Below are 17,976 nucleotides of genomic sequence, written 5' to 3' on the forward strand. Positions count from 1 at the left end.
TAGTCTCAATCTGTACTCTGATTCAAGGTTTCCTTCCTGTATATAAACCTGTTATCTACACAATGGCGACGCTGGCAACGTCCTTTTCCCGAGAGAGCCCCGAAACGGCGCTCATCGTGCCCGGAAAACCCTCGCCGCTCGTGGTATCCTATCGCCAACTCAACGCTCAGATTGAGAGTTTCCAGAAGGCGCTGGCAAACATAGGCATTCGGCATGAAGACGCCGTATCCATTGCGCTCCCCAATTCTTACGAGTTTATCGTCTCGTTTCTCGCAAGCACCTGGCAGCGTGCCATCGCCGCACCGCTGAACCCGGCCTACAAGCAGGAGGAGTTCGAGTTCTATATCGACGATCTGAGTTCGGCGCTGGCATTGATTCCCAAGGGGTTTTACGCAAAGAATGGGCCAGCCGTGAGAGCGGCGAGGAAATACCAAGCTGCGATTGCGGAGTGTTATACCAATGGCAATGAGGTGGTGTTGGATGTGAAGGAACTGGGGAAGCTCCAGGGTCGAGGCGGTCAACCGGTCCTACAGCCGCAGCCAGATGACATTGCGCTGGTGTTGCATACAAGCGGGACAACGGGGCGACCCAAGGCTGTAAGTGGTTTCCATGGCTGGTCGAAATTGGAAGAACCAGGCCCTAAACGGCGATGTAGGTGCCGCTCACACACCGGAATTTGACGCGAACTATGAGTACGTCTCTCTCCCAGCTTATTGCAAGGGGAGGTTACTGACAGAACGTAGAGAATATCAAAGACACCTACAAGCTCACCCCGGCCGATCGAACGTACCTCGTCATGCCGCTATTCCATGTCCATGGACTGCTCGCGGCATTCCTTGCGCCGCTTCATGCAGGGAGCTCGGCGATTGTCCCGCCGAAGTTCTCTGCCAGTGAATTCTGGCCTGAATTTATCGAATACAAGGCCAACTGGTACACCGCTGTGCCAACGATTCACCAGATTCTTCTCAAAAACCCGCTGCCCAAACCCGTTCCCAAGATTCGGTTCATCCGATCATGCTCTTCGCCACTTTCGCCTCAAACGTTCCATGACCTGGAAAAGGCGCTCGGTGCGCCGGTGTTGGAGGCCTATGCCATGACAGAAGCCGCCCACCAGATGACCAGTAACCCGCTGCCGCCGGGCGAGCGCCGGCCTGGTAGCGTCGGGATCGGTCAAGGCGTCGAGGTCAAGATTCTGGACCAGGACGGTAAGGAAGTGCCGCGGGGCACCGAGGGAGAAGTGTGCGTCCGCGGCGAAAATGTGACCAAGGGCTATCTGAATAACCCGTCCGCCAACGCGTCCTCATTCACCAAAGACGGCTTCTTCCGCACGGGCGATCAAGGCAAGCAGGATGCAGACGGATACGTGACCATCACGGGCCGTATTAAGGAGCTCATCAACAAGGGTGGTGAAAAGATCAGTCCCATTGAAATTGACAACACGCTGGCGCAGCATCCCGCTATCGCGGAAGTGGTTTCCTTTGCGATCCCAGATCCGGGCCATTACGGCGAGGACATTGGCGTAGCCGTTGTTGCAAAGGATGCTAGTCTGACCGAGGACTCGCTGAAAGCGTGGGCCGCTACGAAGGTTGCCAAATTCAAGGTGCCCAAGAAGGTAAGAGAACCATCCCTGGCCTCGACCAAGCTATTTTGGTGGTGAAACCAAAAGTACTGATGCATGGGGACTTTCCCCTTAACAGGTTTGGCTTCTCAAGGCGATTCCCAAGACCGCGACGGGGAAGATACAGCGCCGGAAGGTGGCGGAGGAGATGCTCAAGAAGGATGGCCGGAGCAAGCTATGACCATTGAGGAGGCATTTTGACCAACCTGTACAAGTTTGCTCGTACGGAGTACTGTACTCGTACTCGTAGACTACTATATTACGAATTTTCATGCAAATTCGCTTAAGATCGTTCCAAAATCTACTTTACAAAACTCAATTGAAGTAAATTCGTTGCACCTTGATCGTGCCAAGAACCACTAGGTACGAAGTCCATCATGTGAAACAAGCAGATCAAACACCCCCCGTTCTGCAACCCGCGACACATGGTGTCGGGGAGTCTCACAGCCTCTTATGCATCAAGCCTCACGTTTTCCTTTTCAGGTAAAACCACAGTCCAGATCGTATTCGTTTGCGCCTCATCGCGGTCAATCGATACTATGTACATCACAGTAGCTGTTGCAGAACCTGCGGGAAACGCATGAACCTGTAGCATGGCATGAACATAACGGGGTAAAGCATGAAACCATGGAGTTGTTTCTCCTTCTCCTTGATGGCGTCGATGGGGGGGTAACGAAGCCATATAACCAGGCCCATGGTCGTTCCAATCCAAACCCAGGAGAGAGAGATCAGAGAGGATATCTCTGCTGCCATCGTTAATGCTCCTGGCTTAAAGCCATTCTTTTCGTTCCCTTTTTCTCTTTTCTTTCGCTTTTTATTCGGATTGATTCATTTTCTATCTATCCTCGAGCAGGTCTCGTTCGTTCAGTGTCAGGAACACTGCTGTCCAAAATGGCCCGCTTCATCGCTCTTTCTCTCCTCGCTGCCTCCATCCCCTCGCCAGTCTTGGGCAGTTGGTGGTCTGGCGACAAGCAACAGAATGCAGAGACATCGTGGTGGCCTAGCAACAGCCAGAAACAAGAAGCATCTGCCTGGCAAATGTCGACAACGAAGACAAAGCATTCCGATGTCTGGATCGTCCAGGGCAATGCTGGTGCCGGCGCTGAGAATCAAGTGTGGAATGACTACGCCATGGAGCCCGGGCAAGTTCACGAGGTACGTTGTCCCCAATGCAGAACCATTCTTCAGCATGAGGGTTGCTTACCAAGGGCTGTAGGTGATTGTCGGTGGAGACGCTGGCCTTGTCTACGTCCCAGACTCTGTTCATGCGGCAGTCGGCGACATCATCAAATTCGTCTTCATGGCGCAGAACCACACTGTGACACAATCAACATTTGCTGAACCATGCGTGGCAATGGAAGGTGGCGTGGACTCTGGGTTCATTCCCAACCCCAACAATACCGTCAATCCGCCACCGACCATGGAATTTCAGGTCATGACTGAGAAGCCGATCTGGATGTACTGCGCTCAAGGGAACCACTGTGGAGCTGGCATGGTCTTCAGTATCAACCCGACTGAGGAGAAGTCGCATGCAGCGTTCTTGGAAAACGCCTTGAAGAACGGTGATGACGCTGGCGGTGCTGCCGGTGGTGCTGGTGCAGGGGGTCTCGGTGATGCTGCCGGAAATGCCGCGGTGAGTGCAACTGGTACATGCACCACCGAGACAATGACTGCAGCTGCAGAGACGCAGGCTGCGGGTTGGGCCCAGACAACCGCTGCCGCTTGGCCAGCAGAATCTTCCGCCTCGACTGACTCTGCATGGGCTCAGTCGTCGACGTCACAAGCAGCACCTGCCGCGCAGACTTCCGGTGTCGTCCAGGGCACTGGTACCTGGACTAGCGGCGGAGCTTGCGACTGCTCATGCCTCTGCGGTGCGGGTGCATTCCCAGACGGCGCTGGCATCGGCGCAGTTGGGGGGATGGAAGGTACGTGTCACTGAAACTAGCATTCCTCAATGGGGACGTACTGACAGGTATTCAGGCGAAATTCCCTGGACCCGATAAGCGGTCTGCGGGCGGGCAGCTTTTTTCACTTTCACTTCGTTCTCGACTATGAATTCATGATCATGTCGAGCCTTTTCGGTCATTGCTTTTGTACTTGTATTTGTATCTAGTATTCCTTTTCGTCAATGGATTCACTTCGGGTTCTTGGGAATGAAACTTGGAGTCTGCAACCGAATCAGCGTTGAGGGACTGCAAGTCACACTGTAGACGACTCGTACTGGGTATGCTAGCCAAATCGCGGAACAAACAGGATGTCGATAGAAAATTCCATTCTGTCTCAGAATCAACAACAGACTCCAAGATAGAAAAAGCAAGGTGCTTTGCAGGGATCAAAACAGACGCTAAAAACGCACTGGAGAAGATGGGGTCAAATGCAAAAGACTTGTCAACATCCGTAGCCCATGCAGAAGCGACCCACGACAGAAGCTTCCTCCTCTTTCTCGGCAATAAAAGTAGTCCCATCTTTCCGTAGATAATGTGGTATATAGATATATTATTATCGACGAAAAGCACAAGAACAAGGCAGAAAGGAAAGGCTCGACGATCAATCGGAGGGCTCGGCCGCTATGATGCCGGAATGTCATGGATCTCGTACGTCGTCTGTGCGTCAAGGAGAGGCTTCAAAATGAAGCGATGAGATCGGAAAGATTGAACAGATCGACGGCAATTTCCTCATTTTTTCTTTGCATCTGCCGCTGCTGCCGCTGCCTCGGCAGCCTTTCTCTCCATCGCTGCATTTTCATCCCATGTCAGAGATCGGAGGAAAGTCGCGTTAGCTCCCGACGCCCTCGACCATACCTTTCCGCTGCTTCTCTTGCATGATCGCAGCCACTCTCTCCCTCTCACGCTGGTACTCGGGGCCGCTCATAGTATTCTTGTGTTTTTTCTACAGTTTTCTATGGTCAGGCAGCTGGAGCCTTCGCACGCGGAAGCACGTAAAGACTCACCGACTTCTCCAATTCCTTCTTCTGGGTCTTCTTGCGGTCTCTCTCGCGCTGATTGCCCCGGGACATTGTGTTCGTTGCACGTTGTTTACACCAGTAGTTAAGACAAGTCGATCCCTATACTGATTGAAGAGGAGAGAAATTTCAAGCTTGTAGAATCGTGGCGGCAACTTGACGAGTCTAAAGTTCGCCAACAGATGTGGCACAGCTTCATCCGAGTCATGGCTTGGTGGAACCCCCACCCAAATCAATCCATTTGAAATCCTCCAAAAATCCGTCTTCTACCTTCGAGATGGATTTGATGCTGTTTTCATCTCCCACTGCACCAGAGTTTCCCGTCGGGAATACACTTGTTAAATCCTGTTCGGCAGCTTGCGCACTGGGACTATGGATCCAATGCCATCGTTCGACCGCGGACAAGCTCACGCATCATCTAGCTCCCTCTAGACCCTTCTGCAGTCTTGCCCTGCCTTTCCTTGCCCATGCCAGTTGATACATTGCGTCCAACGTTAACCGATGCATGCGGCCTAGAGCCACCGTCTCTTCTTTGAGTATTTCAATGAGCAATGCCTCGGCATTGTTTTGTTGACCACTAGGTATCGGAATGAAAACTGGCAAGATGCACTTGGCGCCCATGTGGATGCGTCGGACTACCTAATGTTTTCCTTGCGTCTCTTGACACTCTCTAATCCGAGGCTCTCTTGCCTCATTCAACCGGCCCAGATTTTGATACGAACCTGCAAGGTTAGACATGCTCGTTAGCGCGATATTGGAATCCATTCCATAGTTCTTGTTGAACTCGACGATCTGCTTGTCTATCTCAGCACTGTCTTCTCACAGGCACTGGCGCTCATCAGTAATGGCCAGATATGCCATACACTGCATAGTTTCTGGTTGTTCCGGACCCAGCCCTTCTTGTCTTCCAGAACGATTAAATCAAGCTCCTTTTCCTCCTGGTAGCGACCTTGAGACTACAGACAGAAGCCAATACCCGCATGAGGATGGATGCGGTTTCTCCGAAGCTCGCCCTCCACATCCTTGGTGAGCTGAAGTATAAACTGGGCAGGTGGCAGGTAAGCTGCGCATCTTCAATCCCCGAACGTGGCATCCGGATAGAGTTCATACGCCCTTGCCAAACCTTCCGGAGCAAATAATGCATCGTTCCCCCAAAATACAATCAATTGTCGCGTCACCAATTGGACAAGACGATGAGGAGAAAATGAACCTGCCACCCGTCCTTCTGTGATCGAGAGAATGCTTTCAGTTCGCTGAGTGCTTTGACGAGTGCCGGCAGGCGATCATTTTTTCATCGCCTTGGGAATTTCGTGCCGGTCAAGGTAGGCCATCACGGAGAGAATCTCGACAGCTCTAGGCTGCGTTTCTTTGATTTGGCTCAGTGTAGGCATCTTGAACTCTGCCTGCGTGTCTTCTCCGTCCTTTAACAGAGTCAAGTATTCGCTGACACTGACGGTGCTTTGCTGCATGAAACTGGCGACCTGTACCAAAGCAAGCGGGAGATGAACCAATCCTATGCCCTTCAGTGACCTCGTTTCATGAAGCTGATGAACTGATAACTCTCAACCAATTGCTGAAAGCTCTGAATTAGCTCACTAGCGCAGAACTCGTTCTGTTTCAACGCAGACATCAATGAATTTGATTACCAACGATGGTCCTTGTGATCTTTGGGACGATATCGCCAAATCTGGCCAGGGACACTTCCTCGATGGGGAGTGCCAAAGAATACAATGCCATGGGTAGTCGAGTAGATGGAGAAGTACTTCTCCCCGAATTTGGCCTGCACAAGGGCTCGTTTGACGACTTTGCCGCCTAGTCTGTGGGCGATGAATATCAACGGCCTCACTTCGGCTCCCTAGTATTCCGTCCGGTTAGGGTAGGTAAGACCGTCGGGCTGATTCCTGGTTCCATTTACCTGAGGGGCTAGCCATAGTCTGCTCAAGAGATTGTCGACATGCTCCCTAACACCTGCTGCTGAGGATTGAAAGGCCAAGTTGGAGTTATACCCAAATAGCATGATCGTCGCACGAGGTAACTGGGCAGGGAGAAAGTCCCTTAGCCACAGCTTATGCCAGACATCCAAGCCTCTTCAGCATGGAACTCTTTGTTGGTGGGGTTGAGGCCATGAATCGCTACGATACTCAGTCTCTTGTTTTATCGGACTAAATGGAAATTGCACTTATATTCGGATCGTCGCATGACGCCAACGTTCCCAGAGTATTTTGGATACTTCACCACCGGACTTCAGGTCGGGGATCAGCTGTTGGATCAATTGAGGCTTGGATGTCTTTACATTGACCATAGGGTCCTCGATATCTCTGGTATTGGCCACGGACGATGCTGCGGTATGTCCCAGGTCTGACGCTCAAGAGATGAGGAGTATTTGTAAGGGTGCTAGACTACGCAAATAGCAGATGTGTAGTTCTACTGTAGACAATAAGTATCCAGCCCCCGCTGCCCACCGGCGTCCAGGGTCCATCATACGCTTAGAACAGAATCAAGGCTGGGTTCCGGTGCTCGTGCCGGAGTGCCGGCATTACCTCCCATCACCTTGCAGCCCTCAGAAATGGAAAAAGTAGAGGGTATGAGGATAGATAATACATGTAGCCATACCCTTTCAAAACCTAGAACGTGCAGGGTTATGGAGGGAGTCTGTTGTAAGCGCCGCGGATAGACAAGACAGGCAGCCGATCTCGAGCAGTCTTGGGAGGTAACTTTGAGATCCTTGCGGGTTTTAGCACGGCCGTGCGTAGTGAGGCACGAAGTCACGACTTGCAGTCTTCACAATGCAAGCTAAATCTGTGGGATGGAGGGCAATCATACATCGATCTAGGAGCTCGCAGAAAGTTGCGGTTTCGTCGACCTGGGCGGCTAGAAATGTCTGAAAGAAGGCGCTTACATAAGATTTTTCAGGTTTTCCAATTTCTACTTCAGGAAGGTCAGGCGCTAAAGGCATCAACGAGTTTCATCTCTCTATGCATCTTGCACTCACAGCCACTCCATTCCAGGGTCGAAACGGATACATGCCCATCAACAATAAGATCGCTTTGGAATGGATCAAAGATAACCAAGCTTTTGCTTGAATGGACAGACAATAGAGCCGGCCGCCCAATGAGTCGCGTTGCTCTGCTCAATCTTCACCCAGCATCAATGGCTGGGACAACAGAAGAGTTGAATGGCCACTATTGTTCGTCATGAATAGTCATTGTTTCAAGAGCCTCAAAGTACCAAAGACGCATTGTGCGCCTCAATAAACAGTCCAGACCCTTTGCATGCTAGTATTCTGCAGTCGAGATGACTCAGCCTGGGAGGACAAAGTCTTCTTCAGCATCGCCATGTTGTTGACTTAGATCCAAATCTCAGCTTCCTTTATGAGCTGCAGTTGTATTTCTTCCTTCTAATCTACGCCCGCTGGTCAGATCGCGACGACTCTTCTTTCTTACTTCTTCGAGTGGACAGCGGGTCTTGATCCGATATTCGCGGCTACGAAAACAATCGTTTCCCTTGCTTATGGCTGGCCTGTTCAAAGGTTCCCTGGCAGGGCCAGGGTATGTGATTCTCAACATCCTCCGGGTCGTCAATATCGTCGCTCTGCTGGATGTAATTGCCGCCAGCGTGGTGATGATTGTCAAGATTAAGCTGAACAACGCATTCTTTTTCTTCGAGTCCGTCAGTCATGTCGTGACTGCAAGCGTGAGCAGTAAGTCTACGCCCAATCGACGGGCCTCTGACCTGAACTGACCCCTGTTCTAGTCTTCCTCATCTTCTCCGAGTTGCCGATGTTTCAGAACTTCTTCAGCCGCTTCTGGCCACAGCTGGGCCCGGAGTCTGGGCTGATGGTTCTCTCCCTCGCTATGATCGTGCTCGGGTGTTCGGTGCTTGGATACCTCAACAATGAAGCGTACAGCGAGAAAGCTTTGGACACCCCTTTCTGGAGGATCATTGCGTCTGCAGGCCTTCTCTCTATGACCGCTGGGATCCTCAATTTCTTTGCTGTATGTATTTTCCCTGGCTAGATTCTGGAGCGTCAAACTTACCGGATTCACAGAGTTTCATCTTTGCAGATAGCGAGAACAACCTCACCGCTCGTCAAGTCCGTTCCTACGGCGCCGTCGCGGACAAGGTCGTCGAGCGTAAGAGCAGTCATCGGTCCTTCCAGCTGGGTCTGAACCGTGGCGACACGCTCCCTTCGTATCGTTCCAGTACCCGAACGTCTTTTCGAAACTCGAAGCGATTTCCCTTGAAGATCTCCAGTCCGACCAGCCCGGTCGAGATGAGGACCGCCTCAGAAGCCCATGTAATGACGCCGAAGTTGGCTCATCACCCGGCCTTGAAGGGAGAAGTGTGACCAGGATTTTGCAGGGAGGCGTTTCATGGGGTCTTGGGTTCAGTTGTTTCCTCAGAAATATACCCAATCGTTTTGTATTTATATTGACTTCTGACATTTCGCATGATATACAATTGTGATTATCGCTCTAATCTAAGGCTATGGCATCTTTATGATTAGTACAGCACTCAAGCATGGCGTGGTCTTCGAAACTTAGGTAATTGATACGACTGTTAGGGTTGGCCCAGTTGACACTGACGAGTGTGCAAATTCCTAAACTGTTGCAATTTACTACGTAAGTAGTTATTTACATACTAACTATAGTTAATAAGGATGAACGAATTTCTTTGAGTTTACAATTTGCATACAACTTTCCCCTACTTCGCTGCGAATTGCGGAAGTTTCAACGTTTCGTCGGGCGTTGGCAGTCGGCACTGTCATTGTTAACAACCTGAACTTTAACACTTTCCAACACTCTTCAATCGACAAACATGTCCAGGCTTCAAGCCGAGCGAATATACCACTTCACTGGAATCTAGACATGCAGCACGGGTTCAAAGATGAGTGCTTCACTTGCTTCATTGTTTACCTTCTCAAAGTAAGCAACGAACATTCAAACTTGAGATACTACTGTCACAAAACTAACGATACGAATGATCAGTCTCAAATCGCTCTTGATCTTCTTCGGCCCCGTTCTGCTCCCTAAGGCGATCAATGCCTACCGCAATCTGCGAGCCGTGGTCGCATCTCGGCCTCCTCCCCGGCCACTTCCTCCTTCCGCGAACCGCGCACTGAATGTCTTATTCGCCGCCATCATCGTGTTTCTGACGCTGAGTTTGCCGATTCACCCGTTTGCGCCAGATCCAAATGTGTTCCGTCAGACAGGCTCTCGACTGGACACGCCAGTGGGGGTTATATTTTCTCGACTCGCTCGTCATCGGCCGGGCCGGACGTTGACGGAGGCGGATACTCTGCTGCAGGAGAAATTGACCTCGCTAGCGGCGCGGAAGATCTACCTTCGCTTCGGGCCAGATGCGCTTATTTCCTGCGCGTTTTGCACTCCGGGCGATTTCAAATCGAGCCTTTTGTTCTACCTGCCACTTCATAGTCTGCTGCCTCATCTGTTACATCTCTCGCTGCTGGGGTTGGTGACTTCGGCGCCGTTTGCGGGAGTCGAGGCTGGAAAATGGAGGAGATGGTTCACCACCAGTGCAATGGTGCTGGCTGCTATTGACATCTACGTGATGTGCACCTTCGACCCTGTCGCGAAGGCGTCGCCTCTGGTGCTTGCCAACCAGATTCCACCTCCGAGTCTCTTCCACAATATGAGCTTCCTACGACCGCTTTCTTTCGCCGTATTTGACGCAGTGTGCGCCGCTCTCATCTACTTGTCGGCCACGGGGCGGTTCTTCTTCAGTCCGCCGTCACCTGCGGAGCAGGTTGACGAAGCCGTTGGGGCGGGAATCACCGCGCTCAGCAACGCGTTGAAGAAGCTTCATGGTCTGAGCGTGACGCGCAATGCTGTTGTCCGCGACAACACGCTCAAGGCCCGCGACGACATCTACTGGCGCACCGTCGTGGCGATGGAGAGCAGCGACCCAAGCGTACCAAAGGCGGGGAGCAGTATTTGGGAGGAAGAAGAAGTTGCGCGGGCGATTTCTCGAGTGATGCAGGGCCGCGGGAGAAATGGTGGACTCGACCTGACGCAATTAAGGAACAATGCGGGCGAGTTCGTTGACAACCTCACCGCGGGGTTGGAAGATGCCGAGGAGGGGACACGGCCCAGCGGGGGTCCAAAAACATAAATAGAGTAGTAGAGTACGGAGTATAGAGTAGCAAATGAGCTCAATGATTGTTCAGAAAGCTGGCTGCTGCCCAGTGGCGTTCGGAACATGATCGACCTATATTCTCCGCCAGTAGCTCCGCCACGCGCGACACTGCGTGCATCCTGGATTGACTGGCATCGGAGTCAAGAGGGGTAGGGCCCCGAGGTCAACTCCAGGCTCTAACCTAGTTGTAGTCATAACACCCATTGCGACAAATTGATTGATCAGCGATTTGGAACAGTCAGTTATGCGGTGAAGGAGTCATGCATGTCAGTTCCGACTTCCCGAATCTCGAGTCTTGCAAGTTGCAACCCTCGAGGCCTTGTCTCATTGTGTCGCCTTGAAATGGTCGACAGAGCAAGAAAAGGTTGCTTGATGGGCCTTTTAGATCTGTTGGGACTCAACCAGGGATCGTGCTGTGACATCTGATTCTTTGTGCCTATTAATTGTTTGTTGCTGGGGCCATTGAATTTTGCGGAGTTCCCAGGAGTTCCACCAGCCCCGAAAAGCAAAACAAGAGCTCCCAAGTTCTCAGATCGTCAAGTTCAACAAACCTATGAACCGCCTGTCTGGTCCCTCGAGTTACGCTGGCTAGATTACTCTGGCACTTGGACCATCTTCTTCTGGTCTTGAGTCTGCTTTTCTGCCCCTGTCTCCCCCAATCAATCACCATGGCAAAACAGTCCTCCCCGCCGCGACAACAATCAGTCGAGGACTTCAGTGCCTGCACATCCACGTCCAATGGGTCTCGACGCGTGTCGAAGAAGCGAGAGACCACGTTCCGCGAGTGGGCGGTGAACAACCAGATCGGTAGAGTCCAATGCCTTGGAATAAAGAGGACAAAATTGCTGACGCACCTGCTCTAGGGGTCTCCTTGACCATCCTGTTGACCCTCTTCGCCGCCCACAACCTCTACCCGACCGTGCGATCGTTTACGACGCCCTTTTTCCAGCTGTCCTATTACCAACCCGAGACGGGTCTGTACAGCACCGGTTGGGATGACGCGTACTATGTTTTCAGCACGATTCTGGCTCTCACGGCGATCCGGGCGATGTTCATTGATTGGATCTTCCGGCCGCTGGCGAGAAAGGCAGGGTTGAAGAAGAAGGCCTCGATGCGATTCGCGGAGCAGGCGTGGCTGTTTGTCTACGATCTGAGCGTCTGGAGTTTTGGCATGGTGGGTATGCCAGCCGGAGTGCGCGACGTAGGACATTGTTGGGCTGATTTGTTCGTCTTTGCTAGTATCTCTGGAAGAATTCGAACTACTGGGGTGATTTCAAGGCCATCTGGTACGATTGGCCCAAACGGGAGCTGGGAATGGCCAAGAAGTGGTACATCTTGACACAGCTCTCTTTTTGGTTCCAGCAGATCTTTGTGATCAACATCGAGGCGCCGCGCAAGGATCACTATCAGATGCTGACGCACCATCTCATCACGAGTACTCTGGTGGCGTCAGCGTACATCTACCGGTTCTACAACGTGAGCAATGTCGTGCTGTGCCTGATGGATGTCGTTGACTTTCTCCTGCCGGTACGAGATATGTCACTGAACTTCAAGGTAGCTGAAACTATGCTAACACCACGCAGACTGCGAAAATCTTCAAGTACTTTGGGTACGAGAACCTGTGCAACGCCGCCTTCGTGGTGTTCCTCATCACTTGGCTTGTTGCACGGCAAATCCTGTTCCCGATGCTATGCTGGTCGATCTACAAGAACGTGCCCGATGTCATGGCCTACGGGTGCTACTCGGGCACGACGGCCGAGATGTTGACGACCGATGGGTACCCGGACCGGTTCGCGCACTTGTTTGCGCCGTACTTCAACATCGACGGGCCCATCTGCATGAATCGGACCGTGAAGTGGATCTTCCTGTCCTTCCTGCTGTCGCTGCTGGTGCTGAACCTGCTCTGGTTCGTGATGATCGTCAAGATCGCGATCGGCTTCATCCGCTCTGGCAGCACTGAAGACTCGCGCAGTGACGGCGAGGACGAGGAGGAAGACGAGGAGAGCGAGACCGAGGCGCGCCTGCGCAGCAAGGAGTCTTCCCCCGTTGTTTCTGCGGATGGTACGGGCTCCGACCATGCCGCCCCGAGACTCTCGCAAACCGGCTCGGTGCGTTCTCGCCGCGGGGTTCTGGGCGATCAGGCCGATCGCAAGGCATTGCTTGGACGGATCGGATGTGAGAAGCCAACTAACCAGTAACGGTATCTGAGTCTCTTCCGCTTTTTTCCTTTTCTTGTCTTGTGATGTCATGGAGATGGTACCAGACTTTGATGGTTTTTCTTTTTGAGAATACCCATGCCGTTGTTGATTGATGGTTTTCTATATGGATGATTGGTACAATGGGAGCGATCGGTACTACGCTGTATCTAGGTACGGAGACTTGCTTCGAAGAGCCGGGCTGTGCACAATCGTATCAATTGACTGGGACACTTGAGAATCTGCCTTTTCATGATGTGCCGTTACAACTAGGCGTGGAGGGTAGATCCGGAATAATCTAATGGAGCCTGGGGATCCGGTGTGAGAGCAGTGGACGGACGTCATTCTCGTATCGTCGTTGCAATTGAACCTCAGCCAAGCCTCGACACACTGTGTAACCAATTCTCGTCGACAGCGTGTCCGTACGACGAGATCGGAGGTCGGCCGCCTGCCGAAGTGCACCCGGACTGCGCTGGCCGTCCGGCACAAAGTATCCTGACGATGCGAACTGCAATGGCGAATTACTGTGATCGAAAGGCCATCTCTCACCGCTGCTGCTGCTGTTGCTGTTCTCGCAGTCGCTGGCCCTCATACAGACCCGTATAATACCCCGCAAAATACCAAGCCATCATGAGATTCTTCAGCGCCGGATCTTGCACTGCTATGGCGTCAGAAAGATCCCCTCCATGGGTTATTCGAAAGGATTGCATGCTCACCATGGCCCAACATCGCTTCGGGAACATTCGCCACCGTCGCACCCGCGGCTTGCGCCTGAGCAGAAGTGTCCGGTTGTTCGCCGGGTTCATCGGCAACCTGGTCTCCAGTCGGAGCAGTCTCATGCGTCGCTGTCTGTGCCCCCTGTTCAGCTTCGTTGGTTTCTTCGTCCCGCTAGACACCCTCATCGTCAGCAACCAACACGAAGCAGGATCCTCCGCGGAAATCGCCCATCGTGTGTGGTTGGCTACCTGCTCGCCGGTGTCCTCCACCATCATCGGGTGACCACCCTGTTGTTGGTCACCGCCTGTGACGCTTTGCACCGCGCGCTCAATGCCTTCTTCCTCGGCCTTTTTCAAGATCTCTTCCACATTTTCGCCTCGAGCATGAATGCTATGGTAGTGCTATAATAATAATTAACTCCAGCAATTGAAGTTAGCTCGAGGATAAACATGAATACTACAAAAAAAAAGAGTTGGGAGTATGTGAGGAGCGCTCGTACATACGCGGTATTCTTCCACTGCCTCATCCCATGACTTGACTAGCGCGGAGTCATCCCATATCTCCTCGTGCGATAGCTTGCCGGTGTTTTTGCCCATGGCTTGAACGGATTTGGTTTTCGTGAAGCTCAAGCATTGGACTCGGTTCTGCTCAGGACTCAGTGATACGGAAGAGCGCCGTTCTGTCACGTATGTGGAGACCTATCATGAGCGCTAGCCTTGTTAGGTTTAGCGGATGAGCCTGGAACCGGAAAATCTGTAATTTTACCGTACAATACGATAGCTTGATACTACAACAAAAAATCTACCCAGGGTTTTTGCGCTCTTCTCAGAATCATCAGAGCTGGAACCAGCAACATGTCTGTGGAAAAGGAGAAAAAACGCAAGGGTATGCGATTGATTGCTTCTAAATAACTTCCATTATTGTTCGGTCATGGTTTTTGTTTCCTCTGCTAACAACCCGCAGCAGCGCAAACCGCTCCAGCAGATCCTCCGGCCAAAAAATCGAAGAAAGTGTTATCAGCAACGACAAAGGAGACTAAGGAGGAAAAACCGCTGAAATCGATTCTAAAGAAGAAGTCAGAGGACAAGACCAATGGCTCCGCAGCTGCGAATGGCGTCAATGGAGGAGAGTCCACTCGCAAGGCTGCGCCGCGAAAGCGGGCGGCCGATTTCTTGAGCGATGATAGCGATAGCAGTGCCGAACCAAACGCTTCCGAGTCCGAGGAGGAGGAAGTGGAGGAAAAGAAGGAGAAGGAGAAGAAGCCTGCGGACGTGAAGGCGAAAAAGAAGAAGACGGAGAAAGCTCCCTCGGAAGAGCGCCAGTCCGAGTCCGACGAAAACGAAGATGATATTGACGACCAAATCGCCCAGCTCGTCCAAGGTTTCGAGAGCAGCGGCGATGAGCAGGATCCCTCGGGAGACGAGGGCTATGAGCCCGGCCAGCCGGTTCCTCGCATCCCAGACTCGAAGAAAACCAAACGCAAGATTCAGAAGAAACAGAAGAAGAAGCTCAATGAGCCAGAAGAGCCGGGGACGATCTATGTTGGGTAAGTGCCAATTTTCGCACGGCAGTCATTAGCTTTGTGTTAACCAGGATACAGTCGTATCCCCCACGGTTTCTACGAGCACCAGATGCGCGCCTACTTCTCCCAATTCGGAGAAATCACCCGCCTGCGGCTCTCCCGCAACCGCATCACCGGCCGATCAAAGCACTACGCCTTCATCGAATTCGCCTCGGCCACCGTGGCCAAGATTGTCGCCGAAACGATGGACAACTACCTCATGTACGGTCACATCCTGAAATGCAAGTTCGTGCCGTCGGAGCAGTTGCACCCGGACATCTGGAAGGGCGCCAACCGCCGGTTCAAGAAGACGCCGTGGAACAAGATCGAGAAGAAGCGGCTCGAGCGCGGCAAGACGCGCGACAAGTGGGCCAAGAGCATCCAGCTGGAGCAGAAGCGGCGTAACCTCAAAGCGGAGAAGTTGAAGCAGCTCATGGATTATGAGTTTGAGGCGCCGGCCATCAAGTCCGTTGATCAGGTTTCCGCTGTCCGAGAGGATTCTACCAAGGGTTCTACCGACGAGACCCCTGCACCGTCTACGGCGACGAACGGCGTGCAGCCCGAGACTGAAACGCAACCTGAGCCTCAGCCCGAACCCGAGCCGGAGGCTCAGCCAGAAGTTCAGGCCCAGCCCGAAGAACCCGCGACAAACCCCGCCGCTGAAAAACCCGCCGATACCCCCAAACAGCCCTCGAAGAAGAGCAGGGGCAAAAAGGCCAAGTCCGATGAGCCTGAGCCGCAGCCTCAGCCCGAGGAGGCTGCAGAGCGCGACCCCCAGCCGGAACCAGAACCCCCAACCCCTGCCACCAAGACCAAAACCCCCGTGACCCCCTCAAAGCACACCCCCAAGAAATCCACCAGATCGAGAAAGACCAAATCCGACCCGGAGCCCCAGCCCGAGCCTGAGCCCGAGGCGCAGTCGCAACCGGAGCCTGAGGCTCAACAACCCCAGCCCGAGCCTGAGCCCGCGAAACCCGTCGACCCCGTCGCGGAGGTCCCGAAGCAAACCCCGAGGAAGACTCGGGCACGAAAGGTCCAGGCTGAACCTGAACCGGAGCCGCAGACGCCTGTGGCATCGTCCCCCAGTGGTCCGCCTGCGAGGAGGACGAGGAGTAGCAGGAAGGCCAAGGCGTGATTAGCTGGCATGTTTTCCATTTCCTGAATCCGGTCGACGTTGGGTCAGATATGTATGTACGTATGTTGAGTCGAAAAAGCAGTGTCCAAACGTTGGAAAAGTCTATATACGTTCTCTGAAATTATATGTATGATTCGAAGTAATTACATATTATTTCCATGCCCGAAACGCCTCTATAAACCCCCGCTCATCCCTATCCAATTTGCTACCCAACTGGCCCAATCGCAGAACATCGAGATTCGATGCAGGAAATATAGATGGCCGCCCGTGAGCGCACTGAAAGGGAAACGCACATCGCGATAACCGTGTGACCAATGACTGGCACTCTTCCATTGACAATGGATCATGAAACATGATCGCTGTCCGGCATGCGCGAGACTTCAACAGCTCGACTACGCCCTTCGGACACGACGTTATCCAATCAATCCATAGAGGCATTGATGTCGAGGAGACACGACTCGGGCGAATGGGTTTTGCACCAGTGTCATTCTGGCTGTAGATCTCTTCCCGCAACAGGTCGATGATCAGTTTCGGTTCCGTGCGGCAGCGTTCCGTAATCAGGGTCGGGAGCGCAGTGATTGAGATCCTTGGTTTGTTTCCGGATACGTCACATATTGTGTAGTGAATACCCCAAGATGCGAAGAACGGATGATATTGGGCAAAGAGAGGGGCTTCAGATCGCTGGATCATGAAGTCAATCGGCTCTATTAGGTCGAATGTGTTGATGGAAACCCGCTGTGAGTCAATGCACGTTTCCGACACAAACATATCAGCGTACAGCTGTTCGACTCGGCATCGTTCGTCCGCAGCATGCTGGTCGACCAGGACCAGCATCTCACCTTTGCCAGCTGAACTTGCCACTCGCAGGAGAATGAATTTTCGGTCGACCTGGGCAATAATCCTCGCTTCTGCCAGTCCCTTTTTAGTCAGTTTCTCACCCGAGCCAGTTATTCCAGCCCCGCCGTCGTTGCCAACACAAAAGTGTGACATTGGCGGATTCCCAGGCTCATTTGTAAGTGAAGACACAGAGACGATCGGTTCTTCCGTGCGAGCAAACACTGGGTTCCGCCACTTGTCCATGACTGATTCCAGCCAGTGAGAACTGCTCCTAGCTGGCGCCGACTGTGGTCGGACTATCGTGTCCCTAGTGACGCGGCCTGTTACCATCCCGGCAGAGCAGGGTCGATTCCTGATTGCAAGCTGTTCTGAATTACTCCTGCCGGCATCTCTCGCTTTCAGACACTGCCCAGTTCGCGAATTGACTAAGAACGTTCGGCGACTGGTAGGGTCAGTCCAATAGACAAGCTCATCTCCCCTTCCCGGACTTTGATGCTCGTTTTCCGTTTGCCGAGCCTGGTCGGGTGCAAAGTGTGCATTATCTGGCTTGCGCGGACATGATAGGAGCTCTTCGAGATTCCTCTCGCTACCGCTTTTGATTCGCGACCAGTTCCTGAAGCTTGCGTCACAAGACTGCCTCCGAAAGGCAGGGAACTTTATCTGACTGTCCAATCCTTCCTCAGTGCCCCTGGTCACGAAGGCATTCTGGTGTGCTGCTCTCTCAATATCATTCGTCTTAGCGATTTGCGTCACATGTGCTTGCTGTACAGCTTTCGCATCGAACGTCTTCGGTCG

The 17,976-nt window shown here is 52.6% G+C and overlaps 11 protein-coding genes across 11 annotated transcripts; 7 read left to right on the plus strand and 4 right to left on the minus strand.

The window, feature by feature from the left end:
- Positions 1–62: 62 nt before the first annotated feature.
- Positions 63–1,799, plus strand: VTN31DRAFT_817 (uncharacterized protein; the record flags this gene model as incomplete). The annotated part of the gene is made up of 4 exons (XM_069408363.1): positions 63–596; positions 656–692; positions 744–1,612; positions 1,698–1,799. 4 exons carry the CDS (start codon positions 63–65, stop codon positions 1,797–1,799), a joined length of 1,542 nt encoding a protein of 513 aa, XP_069263673.1.
- Positions 1,800–2,312: 513 nt separating this feature from the next.
- Positions 2,313–2,834, plus strand: VTN31DRAFT_818 (uncharacterized protein; the record flags this gene model as incomplete). The annotated part of the gene is made up of 1 exon (XM_069408364.1): positions 2,313–2,834. The coding sequence occupies one exon, from the start codon at positions 2,313–2,315 to the stop codon at positions 2,832–2,834; it is 522 nt and encodes a 173-aa protein (XP_069263674.1).
- An 84-nt stretch (positions 2,835–2,918) lies between these two features.
- VTN31DRAFT_819 (uncharacterized protein) lies at positions 2,919–3,557 on the plus strand (the record flags this gene model as incomplete). The annotated part of the gene is made up of 1 exon (XM_069408365.1): positions 2,919–3,557. One exon carries the CDS (start codon positions 2,919–2,921, stop codon positions 3,555–3,557), a length of 639 nt encoding a protein of 212 aa, XP_069263675.1.
- Positions 3,558–3,681: 124 nt separating this feature from the next.
- Positions 3,682–4,083, minus strand: VTN31DRAFT_820 (uncharacterized protein; the record flags this gene model as incomplete). Its single annotated transcript, XM_069408367.1, has 2 exons — positions 3,682–3,785; positions 3,840–4,083. The coding sequence occupies 2 exons, from the start codon at positions 4,081–4,083 to the stop codon at positions 3,682–3,684; spliced, it is 348 nt and encodes a 115-aa protein (XP_069263676.1).
- A 210-nt stretch (positions 4,084–4,293) lies between these two features.
- VTN31DRAFT_821 (uncharacterized protein) lies at positions 4,294–4,634 on the minus strand (the record flags this gene model as incomplete). Its single annotated transcript, XM_069408368.1, has 3 exons — positions 4,294–4,352; positions 4,420–4,507; positions 4,569–4,634. 3 exons carry the CDS (start codon positions 4,632–4,634, stop codon positions 4,294–4,296), a joined length of 213 nt encoding a protein of 70 aa, XP_069263677.1.
- A 1,588-nt stretch (positions 4,635–6,222) lies between these two features.
- Positions 6,223–6,597, minus strand: VTN31DRAFT_822 (uncharacterized protein; the record flags this gene model as incomplete). The annotated part of the gene is made up of 2 exons (XM_069408369.1): positions 6,223–6,435; positions 6,496–6,597. 2 exons carry the CDS (start codon positions 6,595–6,597, stop codon positions 6,223–6,225), a joined length of 315 nt encoding a protein of 104 aa, XP_069263678.1.
- Positions 6,598–8,090: 1,493 nt separating this feature from the next.
- VTN31DRAFT_823 (uncharacterized protein) lies at positions 8,091–8,928 on the plus strand (the record flags this gene model as incomplete). Its single annotated transcript, XM_069408370.1, has 3 exons — positions 8,091–8,280; positions 8,334–8,575; positions 8,629–8,928. 3 exons carry the CDS (start codon positions 8,091–8,093, stop codon positions 8,926–8,928), a joined length of 732 nt encoding a protein of 243 aa, XP_069263679.1.
- A 539-nt stretch (positions 8,929–9,467) lies between these two features.
- On the plus strand, positions 9,468–10,712 carry VTN31DRAFT_824 (uncharacterized protein; the record flags this gene model as incomplete). Its single annotated transcript, XM_069408371.1, has 2 exons — positions 9,468–9,505; positions 9,569–10,712. The coding sequence occupies 2 exons, from the start codon at positions 9,468–9,470 to the stop codon at positions 10,710–10,712; spliced, it is 1,182 nt and encodes a 393-aa protein (XP_069263680.1).
- A 692-nt stretch (positions 10,713–11,404) lies between these two features.
- VTN31DRAFT_825 (uncharacterized protein) lies at positions 11,405–12,934 on the plus strand (the record flags this gene model as incomplete). Its single annotated transcript, XM_069408372.1, has 4 exons — positions 11,405–11,543; positions 11,600–11,910; positions 11,976–12,263; positions 12,320–12,934. 4 exons carry the CDS (start codon positions 11,405–11,407, stop codon positions 12,932–12,934), a joined length of 1,353 nt encoding a protein of 450 aa, XP_069263681.1.
- Positions 12,935–13,476: 542 nt separating this feature from the next.
- On the minus strand, positions 13,477–14,244 carry VTN31DRAFT_826 (uncharacterized protein; the record flags this gene model as incomplete). The annotated part of the gene is made up of 4 exons (XM_069408373.1): positions 13,477–13,589; positions 13,648–13,819; positions 13,897–14,049; positions 14,152–14,244. 4 exons carry the CDS (start codon positions 14,242–14,244, stop codon positions 13,477–13,479), a joined length of 531 nt encoding a protein of 176 aa, XP_069263682.1.
- A 258-nt stretch (positions 14,245–14,502) lies between these two features.
- Positions 14,503–16,344, plus strand: VTN31DRAFT_827 (uncharacterized protein; the record flags this gene model as incomplete). Its single annotated transcript, XM_069408374.1, has 3 exons — positions 14,503–14,533; positions 14,612–15,194; positions 15,249–16,344. 3 exons carry the CDS (start codon positions 14,503–14,505, stop codon positions 16,342–16,344), a joined length of 1,710 nt encoding a protein of 569 aa, XP_069263683.1.
- Between the last annotated feature and the right edge of the window lie 1,632 nt (positions 16,345–17,976).

This window comes from Thermomyces dupontii (genome assembly GCF_041956625.1).
Source record: "Thermomyces dupontii strain NRRL 2155 unplaced genomic scaffold VTN31scaffold_1, whole genome shotgun sequence".
Taxonomy (NCBI): Eukaryota; Fungi; Ascomycota; class Eurotiomycetes; order Eurotiales; family Trichocomaceae; genus Thermomyces; species Thermomyces dupontii.